The 21,354-nt window shown below is 39.1% G+C and overlaps 1 protein-coding gene across 5 annotated transcripts in view; it reads left to right on the forward strand.

The window, feature by feature from the left end:
- Positions 1 to 18,260, forward strand: part of SSX2IP (SSX family member 2 interacting protein) — a 32,347-nt gene extending 14,087 nt beyond the window's left edge. For all 5 annotated transcript variants that reach the window (XM_058176811.1, XM_058176808.1, XM_058176807.1 and 2 more), the window contains exons 9-14: positions 4,769 to 4,919; positions 7,871 to 8,007; positions 9,011 to 9,184; positions 11,362 to 11,473; positions 14,638 to 14,758; positions 17,021 to 18,260. In XM_058176811.1, the coding sequence (XP_058032794.1) occupies positions 4,769 to 4,919; positions 7,871 to 8,007; positions 9,011 to 9,184; positions 11,362 to 11,473; positions 14,638 to 14,758; positions 17,021 to 17,192 (867 nt within the window). In that variant the 3' untranslated portion in view covers positions 17,193 to 18,260. The remainder of the gene's footprint in view (positions 1 to 4,768; positions 4,920 to 7,870; positions 8,008 to 9,010; positions 9,185 to 11,361; positions 11,474 to 14,637; positions 14,759 to 17,020) is intronic.
- The last annotated feature ends 3,094 nt before the right edge of the window (positions 18,261 to 21,354 follow it).

The raw sequence follows: 21,354 nt of genomic DNA on the forward strand, positions 1-21,354 counted from the left end.
CTCACCACCGCCTCTTTCAAGGTGGCCAGAAAAACCCCATCCAACAAAGAAGCATTTGTAAGCCCCTGGAGCCAGCCTCGTGTCACATCCTGTGTGGCCAGCACCAACCAGGAGGGACACGGGTCCAGTAAACATGTGGTGGCATTCAGCCTACCCAGCAACCTGTCCATGTCCTTGGGAGCCACAGGGTCAAACTCATCCCAAACAATCTCAACAAGACGGCTCTCAGACATCCCACCTGGATCTACCCAATTTTGGTCCAGACCGTCCCAAAGCTGAACGATTTTGTTGTATAGATAACCACTAAACTCCTCAGCACGTCCCTGCAACGGGTCATCCCGCTCCCCCTGTTGAAGGAGGGAGCGAGTTACCCGAAACAGGGCGGCCGGGCGGTTATCTGCCGACGCAATGAGGGAGGAGACGTAGCAATGTCTCGCTTCCCCCATTGCCACTAGGTAAGTCCTAGTATAGGACCTAACTAGTGTCCGATCAGCCTCCAAACGACTGGACCTCCAAGAACTCTCTAGGCGTCTTCTCCGGCGTTTCATCTCCCTCTGAATACCAGGGAGCTGGTTGAGACCTACGCCGGGTCAGAGGCCGCAAAGGCACGACACGATCCAAGGCCCCCGCTGCGGCTCGTTCCCAAGCCACGACAAGTTCCTCGGTCGTGCCGTGAGCCAGACCCTCAGGAAACGGCCCAAGCTCCGTCTGGAACCTCTCCGGGTCCATCAGGCGCCTGGGACGGAACCAGCGAATTGGTTCCGTCTCCCTGCGGTGTTGAGTGGCGGTCAGAAAGTCTAGGCGAAGGAGGAAGTGATCTGACCATGACAAAGGCTCAATGACTAAATCCCTCAAGTCCAGATCCTTCAACCACTGTCCAGAGATGAAAATCAAATCCAGAGTGCCACCCCCACTGTGAGTAGGGCCATCAACTACTTGAGTCAGGTCCAAGGCCGTCATGGAAGCCATGAACTCCCGAGCAACTGAAGATGACAGGCCGGTCGATGGCAAGTTAAAGTCCCCCATGACAATAAGTCTGGGGGTCTCCACCGCCACTCCAGCCAACACCTCCAGGAGCTCGGGCAGGGCTGCTGCCACGCCGCAAGGAGCCAGGTACGTGACAAACAAGCCCACCTGACATCTATGACCCCACCTCACAAAGAGGGATTCACACCCGGCAATCTGAGGTACAGTGGTCTCCCTTGGCTCCAGGCTCTCTCTAATCACAACCGCCACCCCTCCACCCCTACCCTGGGCCCTTGGCTGATGGAATGCTCGGAAACCCGGCGGGCACATTTGTACAAGGGGCACGCCCCCTTCTGCGCCCAACCAGGTCTCCGTAACGCCCATAAAGTCCGCGGCACCCCCCTGAATAAGGTCATAAATTAGGGGGACCTTATTGGCCACGGACCGTGCGTTGCACAGCATCAGCCGAAGGCCCGGGCTCTGAGGGTCTTGACCATCCGGGGAACGGGAGGAGTCTGAGGGCTTGGGGCGCGTGATCGCCTGCAAGCATCGAGGACGCGCCCCCATAGAACGATATGAGCCCCCACTCCCGCCATATCTGCCCCTCCCCCTTACCGTGGAAATAGGACCACCCTCTACCGGTGGAACACAAACTCCCCCATGACTTTCGGACCTATTAACTTACTGCCACGAGCATACGCAGGAACTGGACCCCCACCCGACGGGTTTCCCCCAACACCCGCCCTTTCCCTCCCACCCCTTAAAAATGCCCTATCTAAAAAACCCCAAAGGCTCTTCCTCTTCGCATGCCACCTCTGTGGGTCCCAAGACCCGTCATTGAGGCCGGCCCTCGGTAACGAAGCGGGCCATTCCTGCGAGGCGGGGGCACCTCGCAGGCGCAAAAGTTCATGTGCAGCGTAACGCATAGAAAAAGTACGAATCGGTGAAGGATGGTAAGATGACACAGTCCCGGGTGGTAGGACATTAGTAGATGATAAAACCTCCAATGGGTGTCCAGTTGACAAGTAGGACGAATAAAAGCTGGAACTAGATGATAAAGATGATAAAACCAAAAACAGGTAGACCGACAGCCTCCATGGTTAAACCTATGGATAAAGTTCCCACCAAAAGATCTTAATAAGGTAGAAATTACTATCAGACTATCCATAGTCCAGTCCAGAAACCCATAGGATAGAAAATGGATGGCATCACAGTCCCCACCATCGATGTCCGTTGTCAGTTTCTCCCCCAAGCCTATCATACCGCCCCTCTCCAATTACTCTGAGAGTACGCTGCGGGCTGCTAAGGCCAAGACCTGTCCACAGCCAGCTACTGACCCCAAAAGGCCACAGGTCCCAACGTGGCAGGGGACCAGCTCAGATAGCTGGAACCAGGAAGAGAAGGCGAATGAAGGCCGGGAAAACCTACACCCCTTCAAGGATCAAAAGTCAGGGGCGGACAACTATAGGCTAGGAAGAATCCTTCGCCCCTTCGATGTCTAGAAGTACGATGTTTAAAAGTCCGATGGGGGGGTGGAGAAGCAGGCAATCAATAGGTCCAGATGGAAAACACGATGTAAAACACCGATAGAAGGGATCAAACCGCAGCCTCGTCTCAGGCCTCTTCTCCCACTGCGGCCTCGCCACGCCCACCGCCGACAGGATCGTAAAGCAGAGGACGCCGCTGGAAAGACGCCGCTGGAAAGACGCATCGCGGCCCACCAGGTCCTCGCCCGGTGCAACAAAGTGCCGGTGGGGCAAACGGGCCAGAAGTGATGTCGCGGCAGGAGTCGGGCCGAAATCGAGGCCGGAGCCCGCAGCAAACAGCAGGCCTCCCTTGCGCCCCGAAGATGGCCGCCATCATCCAACCCGCCGCTCTTCCGTCGGCCCGATCTCGACCGTTGCACATCCGAGAGGAACAAAAAACCTCTCTTGCAGCAACCAGAGAGATGGTAAAGTATACCGGGGGACAGGAGCAGCTAGGTGAGTCACCCAAAGCCCACCATTCTCGGGAAAACCTCCAGCGCCGATTCCGACTCTTCTAACAAGCCGCCATACTTGCGCATGCGCAGAGCCTTATTTCAATAAATAAATGTTTGTTTTAGATTGCATAATTTTTTCACTTAAGAACAGTAATAAAATACCAACATCATGTGATTTTAAGTTCCACAATTGAGAAGTTCAAGTCCCCATATGTTGTAAGGTTCATAAAATGTTTTCTTTCTATATCCAATGCTCTTGTCTTTTACCAAGGATGTGAATGTGAGCCAGAGCATCTAGTTATTGATTATTATTGATTGCTGTTTCTATTTTGGACTGTTTTTTCCCCTTACAGGCTACCCATGGTCGCTCTCTTTTGAGTTGGACAACCATAGAAATTCTTTAGTAAATATATGGATTTTTTTTCCTATGCAAAAACATAAGAGAGGAATAGAAAAGTTTTTATATGGTTTCCATTTAGGAGACCATTAGTCTTTTAAAAGGAAAGAATATAAACCAGTTACGCTTTTAGAATTCTGTGCAGGTTCAGAAAAATATTTTTCAAACTGTAAATTATTTGGTAACATTGTCACTTTTATATTCCGTTACACAGAAGTAAAGATAGGCTTGTGTTGGAGATGCTGAACTCGTAATAATTGTGGTTCACAAATAACTTGCTCTGGGTGGACAAATTATTCTAATCGGGGGCACTTGGTTCTTGTTTCAAAGCTGTTCTGTTCTGCCTGTCAGTCCCTTCCACCATTACATTAATACATCCCTTAATTACCTTTATTCTCTTTCAATATACTATGCAGGATAAGAATTCTGTGTTGTTTTCTCTTTAAGCAGTAGATGGAGCTAGTACTTAAAGAATAACCTTATTATAGAAATGATGCAAGCATCTAGGTAACTATCAACTATCAACTATAGCTAGTGAATTCATGTACATTTTATAGTTAATACTTTACTGGCAGATTTATTAAAAGAGAAATACCTTTTACACTTAAGCTGCACAATATAATAATATTTTTATTATTATTACAATAATAAGGGGCATGCGTAAGAGCACAAAAGTGCCTACCGTTCCTGTTCTATTGTTCCCTTCATTATATCAAATTGATATAGTTGATACATATTTTTTACATACATACATACATACATACATACATACATACATACATACATACATATATATATATATATATATATTTCTTCAAGATATGTTGTTTTATCTATGACAATTGTTTGTGTATACTGTTGTGACAAAAAGAAATTAAAAAAATATATAGTTGATCTCAGTTTATGAGTATTAAAACATTATATAAATAATGTATGAACATACCATGGTTAGAAAACAAAATTTAAAATCAACTCGTCTGCTTAATTTGCAAGAATAAGGTGACAGACTAGGACATGAGAAGGATTTTTTTTAAGGAAATACTGATTCTAGTACATTGTCTAGACTCCAGAGGAATCAAATGATAAGTGATTAGTTGTGCTGCATGAGGAATACCAACACATAGCCAAGAAAGAGAGATTTCCCAAGATTGTAATTGATTTAATATATTACATAAATAAATAGATATACTAATATTTAATAAATATATAATCATAATTTTAATTTTTTAAAGTTAATAATAGTATTGTAAATAAAAATGCACACAGTAAATATCCATAATAAAATACAAATGAAACCAGTAGAATTATCTTGCCATCAGGGAGAATAATATATACTATAAAACTATTATCAAAATCAAAAGTTTTGGATCATCTTGCTTTTAAAGATTCATTTTTAAAATGCATATTTATATATCTTTTTTCAGATTCTCTCAGACTTGGAGGAAGACTCTGGAGAAGCAAATAAAGAAGACATGTGGGAACTTTCTTGTGAAACAGTGCGTGAACAGCTTGCTAATAGCATTCGAAAACAGTGGAGAATGCTGAAAAATCATGTTGAAAATCTGGATAACCAAGGTGATGCCTATTTTCTCTACAACATTTATTTGATTTCTGGTTTGGCAGAAGGCTAATATAGTTTGATCTGGGTCTTATGAACACCAAAAATGTTTTTAGCCATAGAAACATAATGTGTTCATTAGTGTAATAAAAAGCCTGGAAGAAAATTGTGTTTCAGATATATAACTATACAATATAGTTATAAAATATTATTAAAATAGAAAAATCATGAAACACAATATATATTTTCTGTATTCTTAAGCATATAATGACATATATTTTAAACACTTATTTTGAGAAATTGCTTCCATTTATAATTACTTATCATTTTGACAATAATCTTCCCATTATCTTCTTTCCAAAGAATTTATGTCAGTTAAACTGAATGTTGTGACAAACATGAATTAGGAAAAAATTCAGAGAAATGATATAACTTTTAAGATTAGTTTAATTTTGGTTTAGAGTATTAAACATAAGTATTGCACATGCTTATATTTTTTTCTACATTATCTGATCTTCATGACATTACTGTTTGATTTTGCTTAACATTTCAAAGAAATTACACTTTTTATAGCTGGAAGTCCTTAATGAACCCATTGATATTAGTGCATATATTTTCTTTTATTCCTTTCTTTTCTAGGCAATCATGTTTAATTCTACTTATTTAAGACAAAGCCTTATCAATTTTTTTTTATTTTTTACATAATGATTTTCAAACAGCCCTGTTAATCTAAAGGATCTAAATAAAAGTCATGAAATCCCAGAGATTATAAATAATTAAAAAGCTATTTTTATTTTATTTTTATTTTATTTATTTATTTAGTCACAACATCATACAAAAAGATTATATTGTATATAAACATTTATATGAGTAAATATTAGGAGGTATAAGCATATATATATATATATATATATATATATATATATATATATATATATATATATATATATATATATATATATATATATATATATATATGTAGAAGAAAAGAAAAACAATAGGACAGGAATGGTATACACGTTTGTGTGCTTATGCACGCCCCTTATGGTCCTCTTAGGAATGGGGTGAGGTCAATAGTAGAAAGTTTTTGGTTAAAGCTTTTAGGATTATGGGAAGAGACCACAGAGTCAGGTAAAGTATTCCAAGCACTGATGATTCTGTTACAGAAGTCATATTTTCTGCAATCTAGATTAAAGCGGTTAACATTAAGTTTAAATCTATTGGTTGCTCTTGTATTATTGCAATTAAAGCTGAAGTAGTCTTTAACAGGAAGGACATTACAATAGATGATTCTATGAGTTAAACTTAGGTCTTGTCGAAGGCGACGGAGTTCCAAGTTTTCTAAGCCTAGGATTTCAAGTCTGGTGGGATAAGGTATTTTGTTGTTTTCAGAGGAATGGAGATCTCTTCTTGTAAAATATTTCTGGACACGTTCAATTGTATTGATGTCAGAGATGTGGTGAGGGTTCCAAACAGGTGAGCTGTATTTTAGAATTGGTCTAGCAAATGTTTTATATGCTCTGGTTAGTAGTGTAGTGTTTTTGGAAAAGAAGCTACGCAAGATTAGGTTTACAGGTTAGGTTTACAAGATTAGGTTTATTTAATGGCCTGTCAGTTGAGAGGATTAAATAGATTTAATGAAAATATGTTTTATGTAGAATTCTACTATATAATGTTTTCTAAAACCAAATTCAGTAAGAAATACAAATTAATGCAATCAGTTGTCTACGCAGGCGGTCCTCAGGTTACAACCATTTGTTGAGTACCCTACAAATTTATGTCAGCACTGAACAAGTGGTTGTTACAACTGATCCCTGGAATTCCAACTATTACAACGTCCACTTGGTCCCATGATCACAATCTGGGTGCTCAGTGCCCAGCTCAGCGTTATGATGTCTCAATAAGCTGTGGTGATTGCAATTTCCAGTATTCCCTGACAGCTTCCCACAAGCAGAGTCATGGCAAAGCTGGCAAGAAATCGGAAGTTGTGGTCACTTGAGGTCAGGGGTGAAATCCAGCAGGTTCTGACAGGTTCTGTAGAACCGGTGCAAGTAGTTTGGAGAACTGGCAAATACCACCTCTGACTGGCCCCAGAGTGGGGTGAAATGGAGATTTTGCAGTATCCTTCCCCTGCCACGCCCACCAAGCCACACCATGCCCACAGAAGCGGTAGTAAAAGAAAATTGAATTTCACCACTGCTTGAAGTCCTTGCTTAACAACCCCATGAGGCCCTCACTTAATGAGAACAACTGGGACTCCCAGAACTCCCATCACTAAGCAGTGCAGTCATGTGACATTTCACTGTACAACCATGTTTCTTACCAATGACAATTCCAGTTGCTCTCATAACCCAAGGACTGTCTGCACTTCTACCTCTACCTCTACCTGACTGCAAACAATGGCATGACAAAGTAGCAATAATGGTGCACTGTTCAGATCTGCAAGAAATACCATTTGCCTGCAAGCAAGAATTTGTGGGTAGGCCTCGACTTCAGATCATAATTGAGCCCAAAATTTCCATTGCTAAGCAAGACAGTTATTAACTGACTTTTGCCTCATTTTACAATCTTTCTTGCTACAGTTGTTAAGTGAATCACTGCAGATGTTACGTTAGTAACATGGTTGTTAAGTGAGTGGCTTCCCCATTGACTTTGCAGAAGGTGATCATGTGATCCTAGGACCCCGCAGCTGTCATAAATACAAGCCAGTTGCCAAGCGTCCGAATTTTTACTATGGGGATTGTAATCATTGAAACTGGTCATAAGTCACTTTTTTCAGTACTGTTGTAATTTCAGTTACTAATTAATGATTGTAAATCAAGGACTATCTATACTACATATCAAAGAAGGGCTATGTCAGAACTGATAAATGTGCATTATACTTTGTAAATAAATGATTAATTGAATACATACAATGCAGTGTAACTAAATACTCCAAAAATAACCAAGCACTTTTTCAAACGTGTAGTATCGCATGTATATTCTGGCTCTCTGAGTGACAAAGATACAGTCTCACGACGTGAGCATGAACTGGAAGTTGAAGGACTGCAGCTGGAAATTCAGCAATGCAAAGAGATGATAAAAACTCAGCAGCAGCTTTTACAGGTAAGCATTCAAATATGTACCAGTTTCAAAAAAAAGAGATGAAATTTACAAGAAGAATAAAAGAAGTGCATCAGACCATACTCCTGCTTGTTGCCAGTTGTACAAATAGAAGAAAACCATATGTTAAGAATTGGCATAGCAGTGATCTTCAGAACTTGTTTAACATTCTAAATATTTAATTGGTTTTGATATATTGATGAAGAAAGGAACGTTGCATGAATCATCCACTTCTTTCCATTGCTTGGAACTAGGCTAGTGTTAACATTTTCTTATATTCAGTGTAGGGAGAACAATGAGTGTGGTGGTGGGCCACTCAGAAGGTTGAGAGTTCAATCCTAGATAGCGGCAGATGTCTCTCTCTCCTAGGATACAAAGAAAAAAAAAATCATCTGTGAACTCTGTGTGGCATCAGGAAGAGCAGCCGGCCAGTAAACGCTCAACTCCATCTAGTCACCCTGACTATCCCGAATTAAGGGTCGTAAAAAGGAAGCTGTACAGAGAACACTGTTCATATAGAGTTTGGGTTTGGTTTGGTTTGGTTTGGTTTGGTTTTCCTTATTTAGTAATTTAGTTTTTGGATTCCCCTTTCCATCCTATACATTCTTCTGACTTCTGCCTTAATGTGATACCATTTGTTTGTTTGTTTTAATTTGAATTTATATCCCGCCCATGCTCCGAAGACTCAGGGCGGCTTACACTGTGTTAAGCAATAGTCTTCATCCATTTGTATATTATATACAAAGTCAACTTTATTTCCCACAACAATCTGGGCCCTCATTTTACCTACCTTATAAAGGATGGAAGGCTGAGTCAACCTTGGGCCTGGTGGGACTTGAACCTGCAGTAATTGCAAGCAGCTGCTGTTAATAACAGTTTTGTTCCAGTTAGGTTTTTAATGTTATTTGATTAATTTTTTCTGGCAACTACTAATAACTTGACTGTGGCCAGGGTAGCTTTCAAATAACCTCATTTGATTTTTCCATACTTCACATTCTATCTGCAGCAGCAGCTAACTGCTCCCTGTGATGATGATACCAATATGTTGCTACAGGATTGTTACTTGCTGGAAGAAAAAGAGAGACTCAAGGAAGAATGGAAGTTGTTCAAAGAACAAAAGAAGAACTTTGAAAAAGAGCGCAAAAGTTTTACTGAAGCAGCTATTAGATTAGGACTGGAGGTACTCTTTGTTTCATAAAACTGGAGGAAGTTTTAGGAATTTCTTAGGCAACCAAGAATTATACCCATAAATGCAGTAGGCTTTCTTTTTACTTTATCCATGTTTCACATGGGGATTGTTCAAAAGTAGGAATATTTATAACAGCAAGTGCACTTTTTTTACTTAAAAGATAGATTGTCCTGCTATCATTGCATACAAGGCTGTTTTGAAAAGTCGGAGTCTTCCATTTTCAACCATATAACTCAAGTGCCAACGTCATCACAATTCTTTGTACTTCAGGATTAATTTCTCATATTCTTAACTAGTTACATGCCATTGTACTTCCCTGAAGGAGCAGGTTCCTGATCTATAGCTGCCATTGAATTCACACATAGCAACTGTGATGAAGAGCGGGTCCAGAGTTGGTTACATTTAACAATAGTTATCTGTTGAATGATAAGCCCTTCTTGACAACTGCATGTTCTCTATATAGGGGCTATTCCTTGAAAGTTTCAATTGATGAAAATCAAGCAAGTAAATTGCAAAGTAATAGAAGGTACAGCATAGTATCTACAAAAATATTGTGTGTTGTTTAAAAATAAATTTGTTTAAATTGTAATGAATATCTTGCAGTTTTAGGAAATTTGAGAAGATTCTGTCTATAAACATGAAAGGATCAGAAACAATTTTACTTGCTTCTATCTTAAATCACAGCAACCACCCAGTAAAGGAAAAATAAATTAATAGCAATACAACGAAACAAATTGCCAAGCAGTAGAGACTTCTTCAAGCATTATTAGCAAAAATGTTTCTACAATAACATTTCTTAAAGTGACATCTGATTCCTGTTGCAAAGCTAAGAGAAAAAAAATGAATCGCCAAGAAATTATACCTGAAAGAAATAGAAATATTCTATTTGCCATTTGCTTATGACATTCAGAGTTTCATGGAATATTTGGCAATATTTGACAGTAAACAAAAATTGATCCTTGATTGACCGGTCAATTGATAATATTTGACTGATGAACTGACTTGCTAGGTCAATGAAAATTTCAATAAGGTCATAATCAGTTAATTAGTATCTAACAATGAAATTGCAATAAAGAATTGGCCCACTGATTTTCCCTGGTTACCAAACATTTACCAAGCATAATTTGCAGTATTGATGTGGCCCTTCAAAGCCCTAACTAGCTTCATGCCTAAGGGATTACTTCTCTCATTATAAATTGGTTTAATTGTTAAGGAAAGACCCTTATACAGTTGTTAATTTTTATTATTAAATTCATATGTCACCCATCAAATGACTGTGGGCAGTTTACGGTGCCATAAATTACAGTATAAAACAATTAGGATGTTAAAAACATTAAAACATTCATATTGAAAAAAACATTAAAATCAATACAAAGTGAATAAAAAGAGCCAATGCATAACTGGGGTGGAGGTGGGAATCTTTCCCTAATCATCTAGCCACCTCCAAAATGGGAGACACCCAACAGAGCCCCAAGCCAGTTGGCCAAGCCAGGTTTTCAGGCTCTTTTGGAAGGCCAAGAGGGTGGATCTCACCTTGAGGGGCATGATGTTTCAGAGGGCAGGAGCCATAGCATGGAACTGGGGGTCCTTCTCTCCCTGTTTCTGTGGAACTCTCCATAGAAGCGTAAAGAGAAGGATTTCAGGCTCCCTGCATTTGGATTTTGGTTGCTGAGATCCAAGCATGCAGGAAATGGCAGGGACCTCTTTTATCCTGTTCCCTGAGTCAAGAGGCGTAGTTTGCAACTTTCCTTACCAGCTTCCCCATTGACTTTTTGGGAAGGGAAGATTGCAAATGGCAATCAAGTTATAAATGCAAAGAGGTTGCTAAGCACCCAGATCATGACCATGTGAATGCTGGGGTGGTGCTGGTGGTTGCAACATTTTGCAGTAGTCGGAAATAATTTATAGGCTGTAAAATGCCCTTTCTGAGGTTTTGTAATTTCAATCGTTAAACAAGTGCTCATTAAGTGTATACATGTTATTGTATACATGTTATTAGCTACCTTGAGTGCTTACCAGAGTAGAAAATGAAGCACAGTATAAATGAAATAAACGATACACTACAAATACAAAAAAAATTTGCAAAAGTAATTTTTGCATTATTTTTCAAGTTGACAAAACATTAAATACATTGATTTTTTATAATGTTATATTTTCTCTTGATGCAGAGAAAGGCATTTGAGGAAGACCGTGGAGTTTGGTTGAAGCAACAGTTCTTAAATATGACTTCTGATCAAAATAAGGCTGACCGGATGAAAGCGCAGAATGCTTTCCTGGGAAGTAAGATTTTTATATATGTTTTATCAAGTTTGGTTTCTCCTTGATGTCTCAAATACTTGTTTGTTGATATAAACCACTCGTGATGCCCTAATAGAAGGTTGAAGCCACACATAGATGCATACAAGCTTATCTTTCTCGTGTGCCAAATTTGCCCAGAATGGTATAGGATCTCCTGCCTGAAGCAGGGGGTTGGACTAGAAGACCTTCAAGATCCCTTCCAACTCTATTATTCTATGTTTTGATGTTCAACAGGATGGCTTATGGAGAAGAAACTTTTTCTTTCCTCTACTGTTAGTCTAAACAAACACTATGTCAACAACATTGAGAGGCATTCTGCTCTCAACTAATCAGTGATTGTAATTTGGTGATTAGTGGCTAGTGAGAACTAAATTGCTTCTAGTTAACAGCAGAAACCTATCTGCTATCTTTCTGCTTAAAACCAAACTTGCCCAAAATTTGTTAATGTGGAATTTAATGTTCCAGATAACTATATGTGATTTCTAAGGGAAGTTTAAGGAATTTCTGAAAATAAGTCTTTAGGCAAGAAGTAATCTAAGATATTTCAGATACAGTGTTTCCAGGCCAGACATCCATCTTTCCATAAATTTGTCACATTTCTATAGTTATTTTTTTATTATTCATTATATTTACATGCTGCCCGTCTAGTCTAGAGCAATGTCCCCCAACCTTTGTGGCTTGGTGGCCCAGCACCCTGTGGGGGGAGGGAACTGGGCTGGGCACCAGGGGCGATGCACATGCGCGCATGCAGCTTGACTTGCACGAGTGATGGGCTGGTGCGCATCCACATGAACGGAGTTGAGCTGTGCATGTTACTCGCGCGGCCCAGTTGCAAATAGGCCCCGGCCTGGTAGAGGCCACTTATGAGTATTGTCCTTAGATACATATCACTAGTCTAATTTTTTATGTTTATAGAGCAGATTCCTATTATATCCCCAAATACATCCCTGCCTGCTCTTTCAGATATCTCTTTTAAGTACACACATCATCTCCAAAAATTCAGAAGGTTTGTACGTACATTTAGTTGCTGTCTAATAACTACAGCAGTTTTAAAGACTATGATTGCACAATCAGGTTCAATCAGAAAAGGGTAGTGAATGTATTATAGCAGTCTCTTATGTAGTTGCATTGGCTCCCATAACTTCCAAATAGTCAAATCTAGATATTATTGGGACATAGAGAGATTGTTAACTAGTTTTGCAACTTTTTGCTTTTGCTCATAGCCTCCTTCCAAGTTTGTTTTTCATTTGTGGCTTCCTAGACCAGGTCCTACTTCTGGTAAATAAAATTTATTGATTAGATTTGTGTGCCACCCATCTTGCCTAGAGATTGCCACTTGGCTTGTAACTAAAACATAAGTTTTTATTTATAATAAAGGCAGTATTTGCAATATAATCACTTGGTTTATCTGTAGTCCTCTTGCACATGCCGTGGTCCCCTGTTGCATATTTTTCACCTGTGGCCCCCTTGAAATATTCTAGGGACCCCATATGGTCCTGGTTTGAGAACTGCTGAATTAGGGGATGTGTACTATTTCTGAGTACCCAGAATGTAACAAGGTTTACAGTTGGCTAATTTAGGATTAAGGAAACTAATTTGCAATAGCAGCAGCCTCCAGTGTTTGACGGCTTTTGCTGAAAGTTGCTAATGGATGAGGTTTGAAAGATCTGGTTGCTGACATATATACTGTATATTGCTGACCATTTTAAGTATAAAAAAATAAGCGCTCATGGTATGGTGACAACATGGGGAAATTAGCAAGATTTGTTTTTGAAATTTGTAGCGTTTTAGTAAAATCATCAGTTCTCAAACTTGGCTTGCTGTATGTATTTTTGTGAATATGCATAACATATACCATTTATGTTATTATATTATCTTCATTTCCCATAACTTTATGCAAAGTTCAGATATGAGAAATAAAAATTATGTCCTCGGATTTGGGATATTTTTTTTATCTTTGACTCCCATCCAGAAAGATAAGATTAGATAAAAATATGTTACTTGTCCTAGATGAATTCAGTGTCCCTTCTGTTCCCAGGTGAATATCTCTGGGACTTATTGTTTACAGCTACAGCTGCTATCTGCAATTCTGAGTTGCAGCTTCTTCTCTTCCATTGTACTTTTCTAGCATTGTGAACACACAGCATAATGCTAATGGCAGATGCCTTTCCTTATTCTTCTTTACTTTTTCAATATATGTATTTTGTTCTTTTGTTTATTTTACTTATTATCTTCTCCTATTATACTTTTAAAGTATGTTCTTAAATGAATTCTACCTCGCATTCTGGTAGATTTAGTAATGAGTATAATTTTGATTCAGAGTATTCCAAGCTGGTTGGATACCAGCCAGGACACATATCTCTGCAAGTTCTCCCCTTTTCAAGGGTGGTTGGTGGTACTGTAGGGAAAATCAGTGGTCAAGGTGCATTTATTTTATAAGTTTCATAAAATGAGGATATTATGCTATTAAGAAAGCAAAAGAAAGTTGGCCTGTTTAGAATGGTAATAGGCTCTTTGAGAAGGGACAGCTGCTTTTCCTGTGCTTCCATATCACTATATCACAAGCTTTAGCCTTATAACCAAATAAAGAGAGGGAACCCCTTCAAACAAAAGAGAACTCTTGGCCACTGTTTAAAGAATAAAGTAAATGGAATCCCCATTAGTTTCTCAATCTGACTCAATGAATTGTCAAAGACTTGAAATTTAAAAAATACTTAGAAACAAAAGAATATTTGTCAGCTTGGAAATCTATCTCTAAAATCAGATTGAAAAAAAGGAGTAGACTTAGCTGTAATTTACTGATTTCTCTTGTAAACTTCCCAACAATCACAATTCTCTGGAGACTATACAAATGCATTAAAACACTTTCTATTCAATCGATAGAAAAAGTAACAAAGCGAAATAATGGTTAAAACACCATCAGCAATAATGATACTAATCATGACAAATTTAGCACAAACCTTATAGTAAAGCTAGTTCTCAATTCACTGAAGAATTAATAATTGTAAAAACAGTTTTAAAGTATCATGGAGAATTAAATAAAATACAGCTTTTTCCCTTAGTGCTGAAAAAAAAAGAATCACAGAAGTTCCAGCCTCTTTAGGGAAGGCCTGAGCCTTTTCTGAGAAACAATGTTTGTCTTTCAGGTTCTGAATCAGATAATCCATTAACAAATGTCAGGTCGCACCAAAAGAAATTAAATCACATGTCCAATGTACCCAAATTTTCAGAAGTTTATCAATCAACTCAGCAAATTCTTGAGAACAGGTATGTTTTTTTCTCCTTATTTTCTTTCTTTTCCAGCAACAGAAAACATCAAACAGCTAAAGTCAAAGTGTTTTGAATTGGGAGAAATTACAGTAAGCTGTTCCAAAAGATGGAAAAACAGTTATTTTTCAATATGACATATTAGAATATTTGGTTTTAAAAAGGCAAATGCTAGGGTATTCAACTCACAGTAGCGTCTGCAGATTGGAAGCAAATACATGCAACTATTTCTTAGGACTTCAATAAAATTATTGGTTCTGAGACTGGTTTTGGAATGCTTTGGCATATGCCCAACTTGTAATACATTAGGACAAGTGTACAAAATCAATTATGGATGTCTTTCTGAACAGAGAGTTTTTTATTTTTGTAGCAACGGAGAGAGAGGAGAAACTGAAACTCAAAAAATTAGAATATCGTGCAAAGGTTCATTTATTTCAGTAATGCAACTTAAAAGGTGAAACTAATGTATGAGATAGACTCATTACATGCAAAGCGAGATAGTTCACGCCTTGATTTGTCTTAATTTTGATGATTATGGCTGAAAACCCCAAATTCACAATCTCAGAAAATTAGAATATTACATGAAATCAATAAAACAAGGATTGTACATAGAACAATATCGGATTTCTGAAAAGTGTAAGCACGCATATGTACTTGGTTTGGGCCCCTTTTGCATCAATTACTGCCTCAATGTGGTGTGGCATGGAAGCTATCAGCCTGTGGCACTGCTGAGGTGTTGTGGAAGACCAGGATGCTTCAATAGTGGCATTCAGCTCTTCTGCATTGTCCGATCTCATGTCTCTCATCTTTCTCTTGGCAATGCCCCATAGATTCTCTATGGGGTTCAGGTCAGGCGAGTTTGCTGACCAATCAAGCACAGTAATCCCATGGGAATTGAACCAGGTTTTGGTACTTTTGGCAATGTGGGCAGGTGCCAAGTCCTGCTGGAAAATGAAGACAGCATCCCCATAAAGTTCATCTACGGAAGGAAGCATGAAGTGCTCCAAAATCTCCTGGTAGACGGCTGCATTGACCCTGGACTTAATGAAGCACAATGGACCAACACCAGCAGATGACATGGCTCCCCAAATCAATACAGACTGTGGAAACTTCACACTGTTCTTCAACCATCTTGCAGTGTGTGCCTCTCCATTCTTCCTTCAGACTCTGGATCCTTGGTTTCCAAATGAGATGCAAAAGTTGCTCTCATCAGAAAAGAGACTTTGGACCACTGAGCAACAGACCAGTTCTTTTTTTCTTTAGCCCAGGTAAGATGCTTCTGACGTTTGTTGTTCAGGAGCGGCTTAACAAGAGGAATACGACATTTGAAGCCTATGTCCAGGATCCATCTGTGTGGTGGCTCTTGATGCACTGAGTCCAGCCTCAGTCCACTCCTTGTGAAAATCCCCAACACTTTTGAATGGCCTTTTCCTGACAATCCTCTCCAGGCTGCGGTCATCCCTGCTGCTTGTGCATCTTTTTCTTCCACACTTTTCCCTTCCACATGACTTTCTATTAATGTGCTTTGATACAGCACTTTGGGAACATCCAACTTTTTTTGCAATTACCTTTTGAGGCTTTCCCTCCTTATGGAGGGGTCAATGATGGTTTTCTGCACAACTGTCAGGTCAGCAGTCTTTCCCATGATTGTGATTCCTATTGAACCAGACTGGGAGACCATTTAAAGGCTCAGGAACCCTTTGCAGGTGTTATGGCTTAATTAGCTGATTAGAGTGGGACACTTTGAGCCTAGAATATTGAACCTTTTCACAATATTCTAATTTTCTGAGATTGTGAATTTGGGGTTTTCAGGAGCTGTCACCCATAATCATCAAAATTATGACAAATCAAGGCGTGAACTATCTAGCTTTGCATGTAATGAGTCTATCTCATACATTAGTTTCACCTTTTAAGTTGCATTACTGAAATAAATGAACTTTTGCACGATATTCTAATTTTTTGAGTTTCACCTGTATAATATGTTGTCGTATATTGTTAGCAAACTATTTGGTTTGGGATGGATGGATGTTTTCATAAAGGGAGCGAGCTTTTATTCATCTCATCATATTGAGAACCAGTAGCAGGTTCAGCAAATCCTGATGTCAAAATGATGCTCTTATGTACTTGAGTCCTGACATCTGAGAAAAGTAGATAAAGCATTTGCATGATGTTATGATCCTATATTTTATGATTTCTTCCTCTTCTGCAAATACCTATGTTAAAAATAGTCCATTAATTTTCTTATTTTTTGTTTTCTCCCAGTTTGAGTGCTTTTCTGGATAAAATACCTGAAGACCAAAAGACCAAGCAGATTAAAAGGGAGCCATTAATGTTGCAGATAAAGGAAGCCAGCCCTGTGTCAGAAGACAGTGGGAACAACATACATGGCCCACTATCAGATTTATGCACAGACCACATCATTAATTCATCTTAGCTTTTGGAACACTCTTGCTCTTTTTGTTAAGCTGTTTCACCCATAAATTTTTTGAGTTTCACAAAACAGACTATTCATGAGTGGAATTGATGGTGATAGCTGTTATGCTGTATGTGTGGCTTTTTAAGAACCCCTCTCTGCCTCCCAAAAATCTTTCTGGTATTCTTGCCCCATTTAGAAAGAGAGCGTCTGCCCTTTGCTCAATATAAATAGTAAATCTTTATTCAGATTTATGTATATTCTTATTACAGATGATATGGTTCTTTAATTGAAGAAATGTGTGATTTTTGTAAAGAAAAAGATGAAATGCTTCAGCATTGGTATGTTTTCTTGCAAGCAAAAATAGCACTTTTAGCAGTCAATTAGTTTATGATGAACTGGTCACTTTTATATTTCAAGTGTAACTGGCATTGAAACTCTTAACTTGAATGTATAGTATATAATAGAGTAACATGGCAGGTTCTATATTTATTGTATAATTTTGGATTACCTCTTTTCATATATTTTAAACAAAAAGCAGGGCCTTAGCTTTCAAATGCATAAGATATAAAGCATTATGTGATAATGCCATAAAATGTATGAAGCCCTGCATTCCCCAAACCATAGTAGTTTACATGCCAACTGTTTTTTTTTGTTTTTTTAAAAAAAAATTCAGGAAAACAAAACTTAAAAATGAAGAAGTACACAATATGGACATATTGTACATACGTACATGGGGTGCTTTTTAAAGAGTTCTTTTATTATGAATACTGTACAGTGAATCAGAGATAAGCATTATGTCTCTACTTTGTCAAAGTGTCCTAACTGGCCTTTGGAATTCAACAATCAGACAATATGTCATGTTCCTGATGTAAGAATTGTTGACGTGTCTACGCTTGACGAGCCAATCTATATTTACTAGAGTGGAGATACGCCAGATAATTCAGAAGATGATTGCAATATTTTTTCACAGCACAGTCTGAATGTAGATGGTGCATGCTTCGACTAAGCAAATTCAAGCAGACTTGAACCCCTCAGAAAATATTTCACTTTTTAAAAGGAAATAAATGTTAAAATGTGTATTTCAAATTTTATAGTCTTTTTTTTCTTCATAGATAAGGGCAGATCCAGTACCCATTTAGAAAGTCAGTGTGAAAACTTGATAGCAGTTTTTACAGTGCTTATGAGTTAGGAAAAAGTGGGTGAATGATCAAATGGTCTTTCAATTTAAACCAATCATTAAATGATGTGCTTTGGAGCAAAATCTGAAACTTCATAGATACTCGGAATGAGTCTAAACTGACTGTAACTAAGTGGGAAAAAGATACCAGGATGATAATATAACTCAGTAAGGATGTGAACTCAGCCATGAAAAAAGTGACTGAATAGGAATTTCTCATCCAGAAATATACACAATTGGCACACAAAAGGAATTTGCGCAAATGCTATCTAAATTGCAGGTGCCATCTGTTTCTCAAGGAGCAGAGAGTTCATACTGAGCACCAGCTACGTATGGGGAAGTGGAACTGGTCCTGGAAAATCCTAAAAACTTTCCATAAAAATGGAAAGTTCTCAGGCCAAGGGATCCTAAGTCCCATAGCCACTCTAGTTGAGCTGAAGCTTATTCTTCCCTATCCAGACAAATACCCCTCCAGCCTTAAGACACTGGGAAAGAACTGATTGAGCAGAGAGAAAGATGTGAACATCAGTACACAGATTATATTTAACTCCATGTTGATGGATAACCACCCTGGATCTTCATGTAGATGTTAAATTGGAGAGGAAAGAGTATAAATCACAGATAAAAGATCTAGAACTACAGTAGATTTCTTTCCTATTCAAATATTCGAAAGAACCTGGTCCAAAGGAACTCAAAGGAAAATCACCACCACTATGTGTCCTTTCATTCCCAACACTCGAGGCCACTGAGCAATCGAAAAAATCCTGGCAAAGATTGCAATCAATTAAACACAAAATCTTGGTCTTGTAAACCTGACTGAAAAAGCTCCTGTTCCTTAAAGCCCCTCTAAAGCCTGCAAACCAATTGTCTTCTCTAAAAAGGAAAGGTTGGAGATGGGATGACATTTTTTGAACATTGGATCCAGGGATGGTTTCTGAATGAGAAGTGATACCGCCATGTCTTTAAGAGCTGGCAGAACCAACCCTCCCTCAAAGAGGTATGGACTACTACCTGGGTCCAAGCACACATCATCAGGAAGGCTTTATGGGTTCTAGTCTCAACCACCAATAACCATACTGACCTGCCCCAGTAAACACAGCACTGGCAACTTGCATGACTGTTTTGGTATATCCCTTTTGTGGTAAGGTAAAGGTAAAGGTTCCCCTTGCACATACATGCTAGTCATTGCCTACTCTAGGGGGCGGTGCTCATCTCCTTTTCAAAGCCGAAGAGCCAGCGCTGTTCGAAGATGTCTCCGTGGTTATGTGGCCGGCATGACTCAACGCCAAAGGCGCACGGAACACTGTTACCTTCCCACCAAAGGTGGTCCCTATTTTTTCTACTTGCATTTTTATTTGCTTTTGAAAATGCTAGGTTGGCAGAAGCTGGGACAAGTAACGGGAGCTCACCCCATTACATGGCAGCACTAGGGATTCGAACCGCCGAGCTGCCAACCTTTCGATTGACAAGCTCAATGTCCTAGCCCTTGAGCCACCATGTCCCTTCTGTGGTAGGGGTAGTGTAAACTTTTTATGAAAGGATAGCTTACACAAAAAGGGAAATGTTTATAAATGCTTCAAATACTTCTGAAAATCTCAATAATAAAACAATACTTTTAACTATCTACTTTCTATCGGCTCTGTGTATCCTTAAAAGTCCAATTTTAGTATATTTTCATGTGCTTTAATAATCTGAAGTTTTACTAATCCCTTGCTCTCTACCCTCCCAACAAATCAAAAGTATCAAAGAAGGAATTAAAATAAGATTTTTTATTAAAAGAGACCATTTAATGCCATTTCTGTCATTGTGCGGTAGAATGTGTATGCCAAAAAGGATGTGATATGTCTGTCTTTTAATGGCTATTATAACATGAATGTTCTTTGCTGCTGCTTTATGCTCTGGGTTCTTAATAATTTTGATTGGCTTTTTCTAGTTTAATTATTAGCTGCCTAGTCAAGTATATAGATAACCAGCCACATCAATCGAATTAATATATTTCTATTCTCTGTTTCTAATATTAACAGTTTATTGCTGACTTATTGTCCTATTGTCTAAATCTCTAAATAATATGGTCACTCTCTAGAGAGCTAAACTAGTTATCTACAGAGGGTTTTTTGGCGGGGAGTTTCTATTTCTGTTCTGCCCAAGTTTTCCTTTCTCTTCATCTTTTCTCATTGTTTGTTCCTGGCTGTTCTTGATTCTTCTCTTCTTTCCAACCTTGGTCCTTTTTAAGAAAAAGGGCTAGAAGAACATTTACCTCACACCACTCTGGGGGAAGGAAATGAAGTTGTCTTTTTCAGCTGCTGCCTCCTTTATAATTGCCTGTTTCTCAGCAGGATGTCCATTCTTTGGTTTGCCTTGTTACTTTGAGTCCTGGGTTTTGGCTCCATTTATTCATCCTCTTCATGAGGCCATTCATGAGCCTCTATAGCTGCAGAGCTGCCAGGTAGCCATTTTCTCTCTTCCTCCTGTCCAACACTGCTGTTTGATTGGCAGCTAGTATTTGATCAGCATCTGACAATGGTGAAGGGCCAAGAAGAGAGAGGAGGAAGAAGGAGCACAGGACTTACAACCTATCACTATAGTAGGCCTTGCAATAGCCACAGGATGCCAACCAGACTTCCAAATGATCTGTCAGTTAATTCCTGCTGTCACCAACCTTGTCATTTTGAGTATGCAAGTTCTGTAGAACATTAGGAGCAAGCATGCCTAGCTCACCCCACTACTGATGTAAAAATGGACCCAGCCAGGTGCTATAACTCACCAGCATGCAGATGTGGACCAAGGTCAGATCCATTACCACTGCAAAGATCCCAGAGACCTCTGTCTGGCAATTGAAAAACAACATGCTGGACTAAGATTGATCTCCGCCTGGTCCAGCAGATCTGTTCTTGCATTCCTAGCATTTTCTCTATCCTTGCAAAGGAGAGATGGTTTGAAGAACATCTCCCAGGGATCAGATACTATATCTTAAATCTTCAACTGGTTTAATTAAGCTAGTTA

The sequence above is a fragment of the Ahaetulla prasina genome, chromosome 3 (assembly GCF_028640845.1).
Source record: "Ahaetulla prasina isolate Xishuangbanna chromosome 3, ASM2864084v1, whole genome shotgun sequence".
In the NCBI taxonomy this organism is placed as follows: domain Eukaryota; kingdom Metazoa; phylum Chordata; class Lepidosauria; order Squamata; family Colubridae; genus Ahaetulla; species Ahaetulla prasina.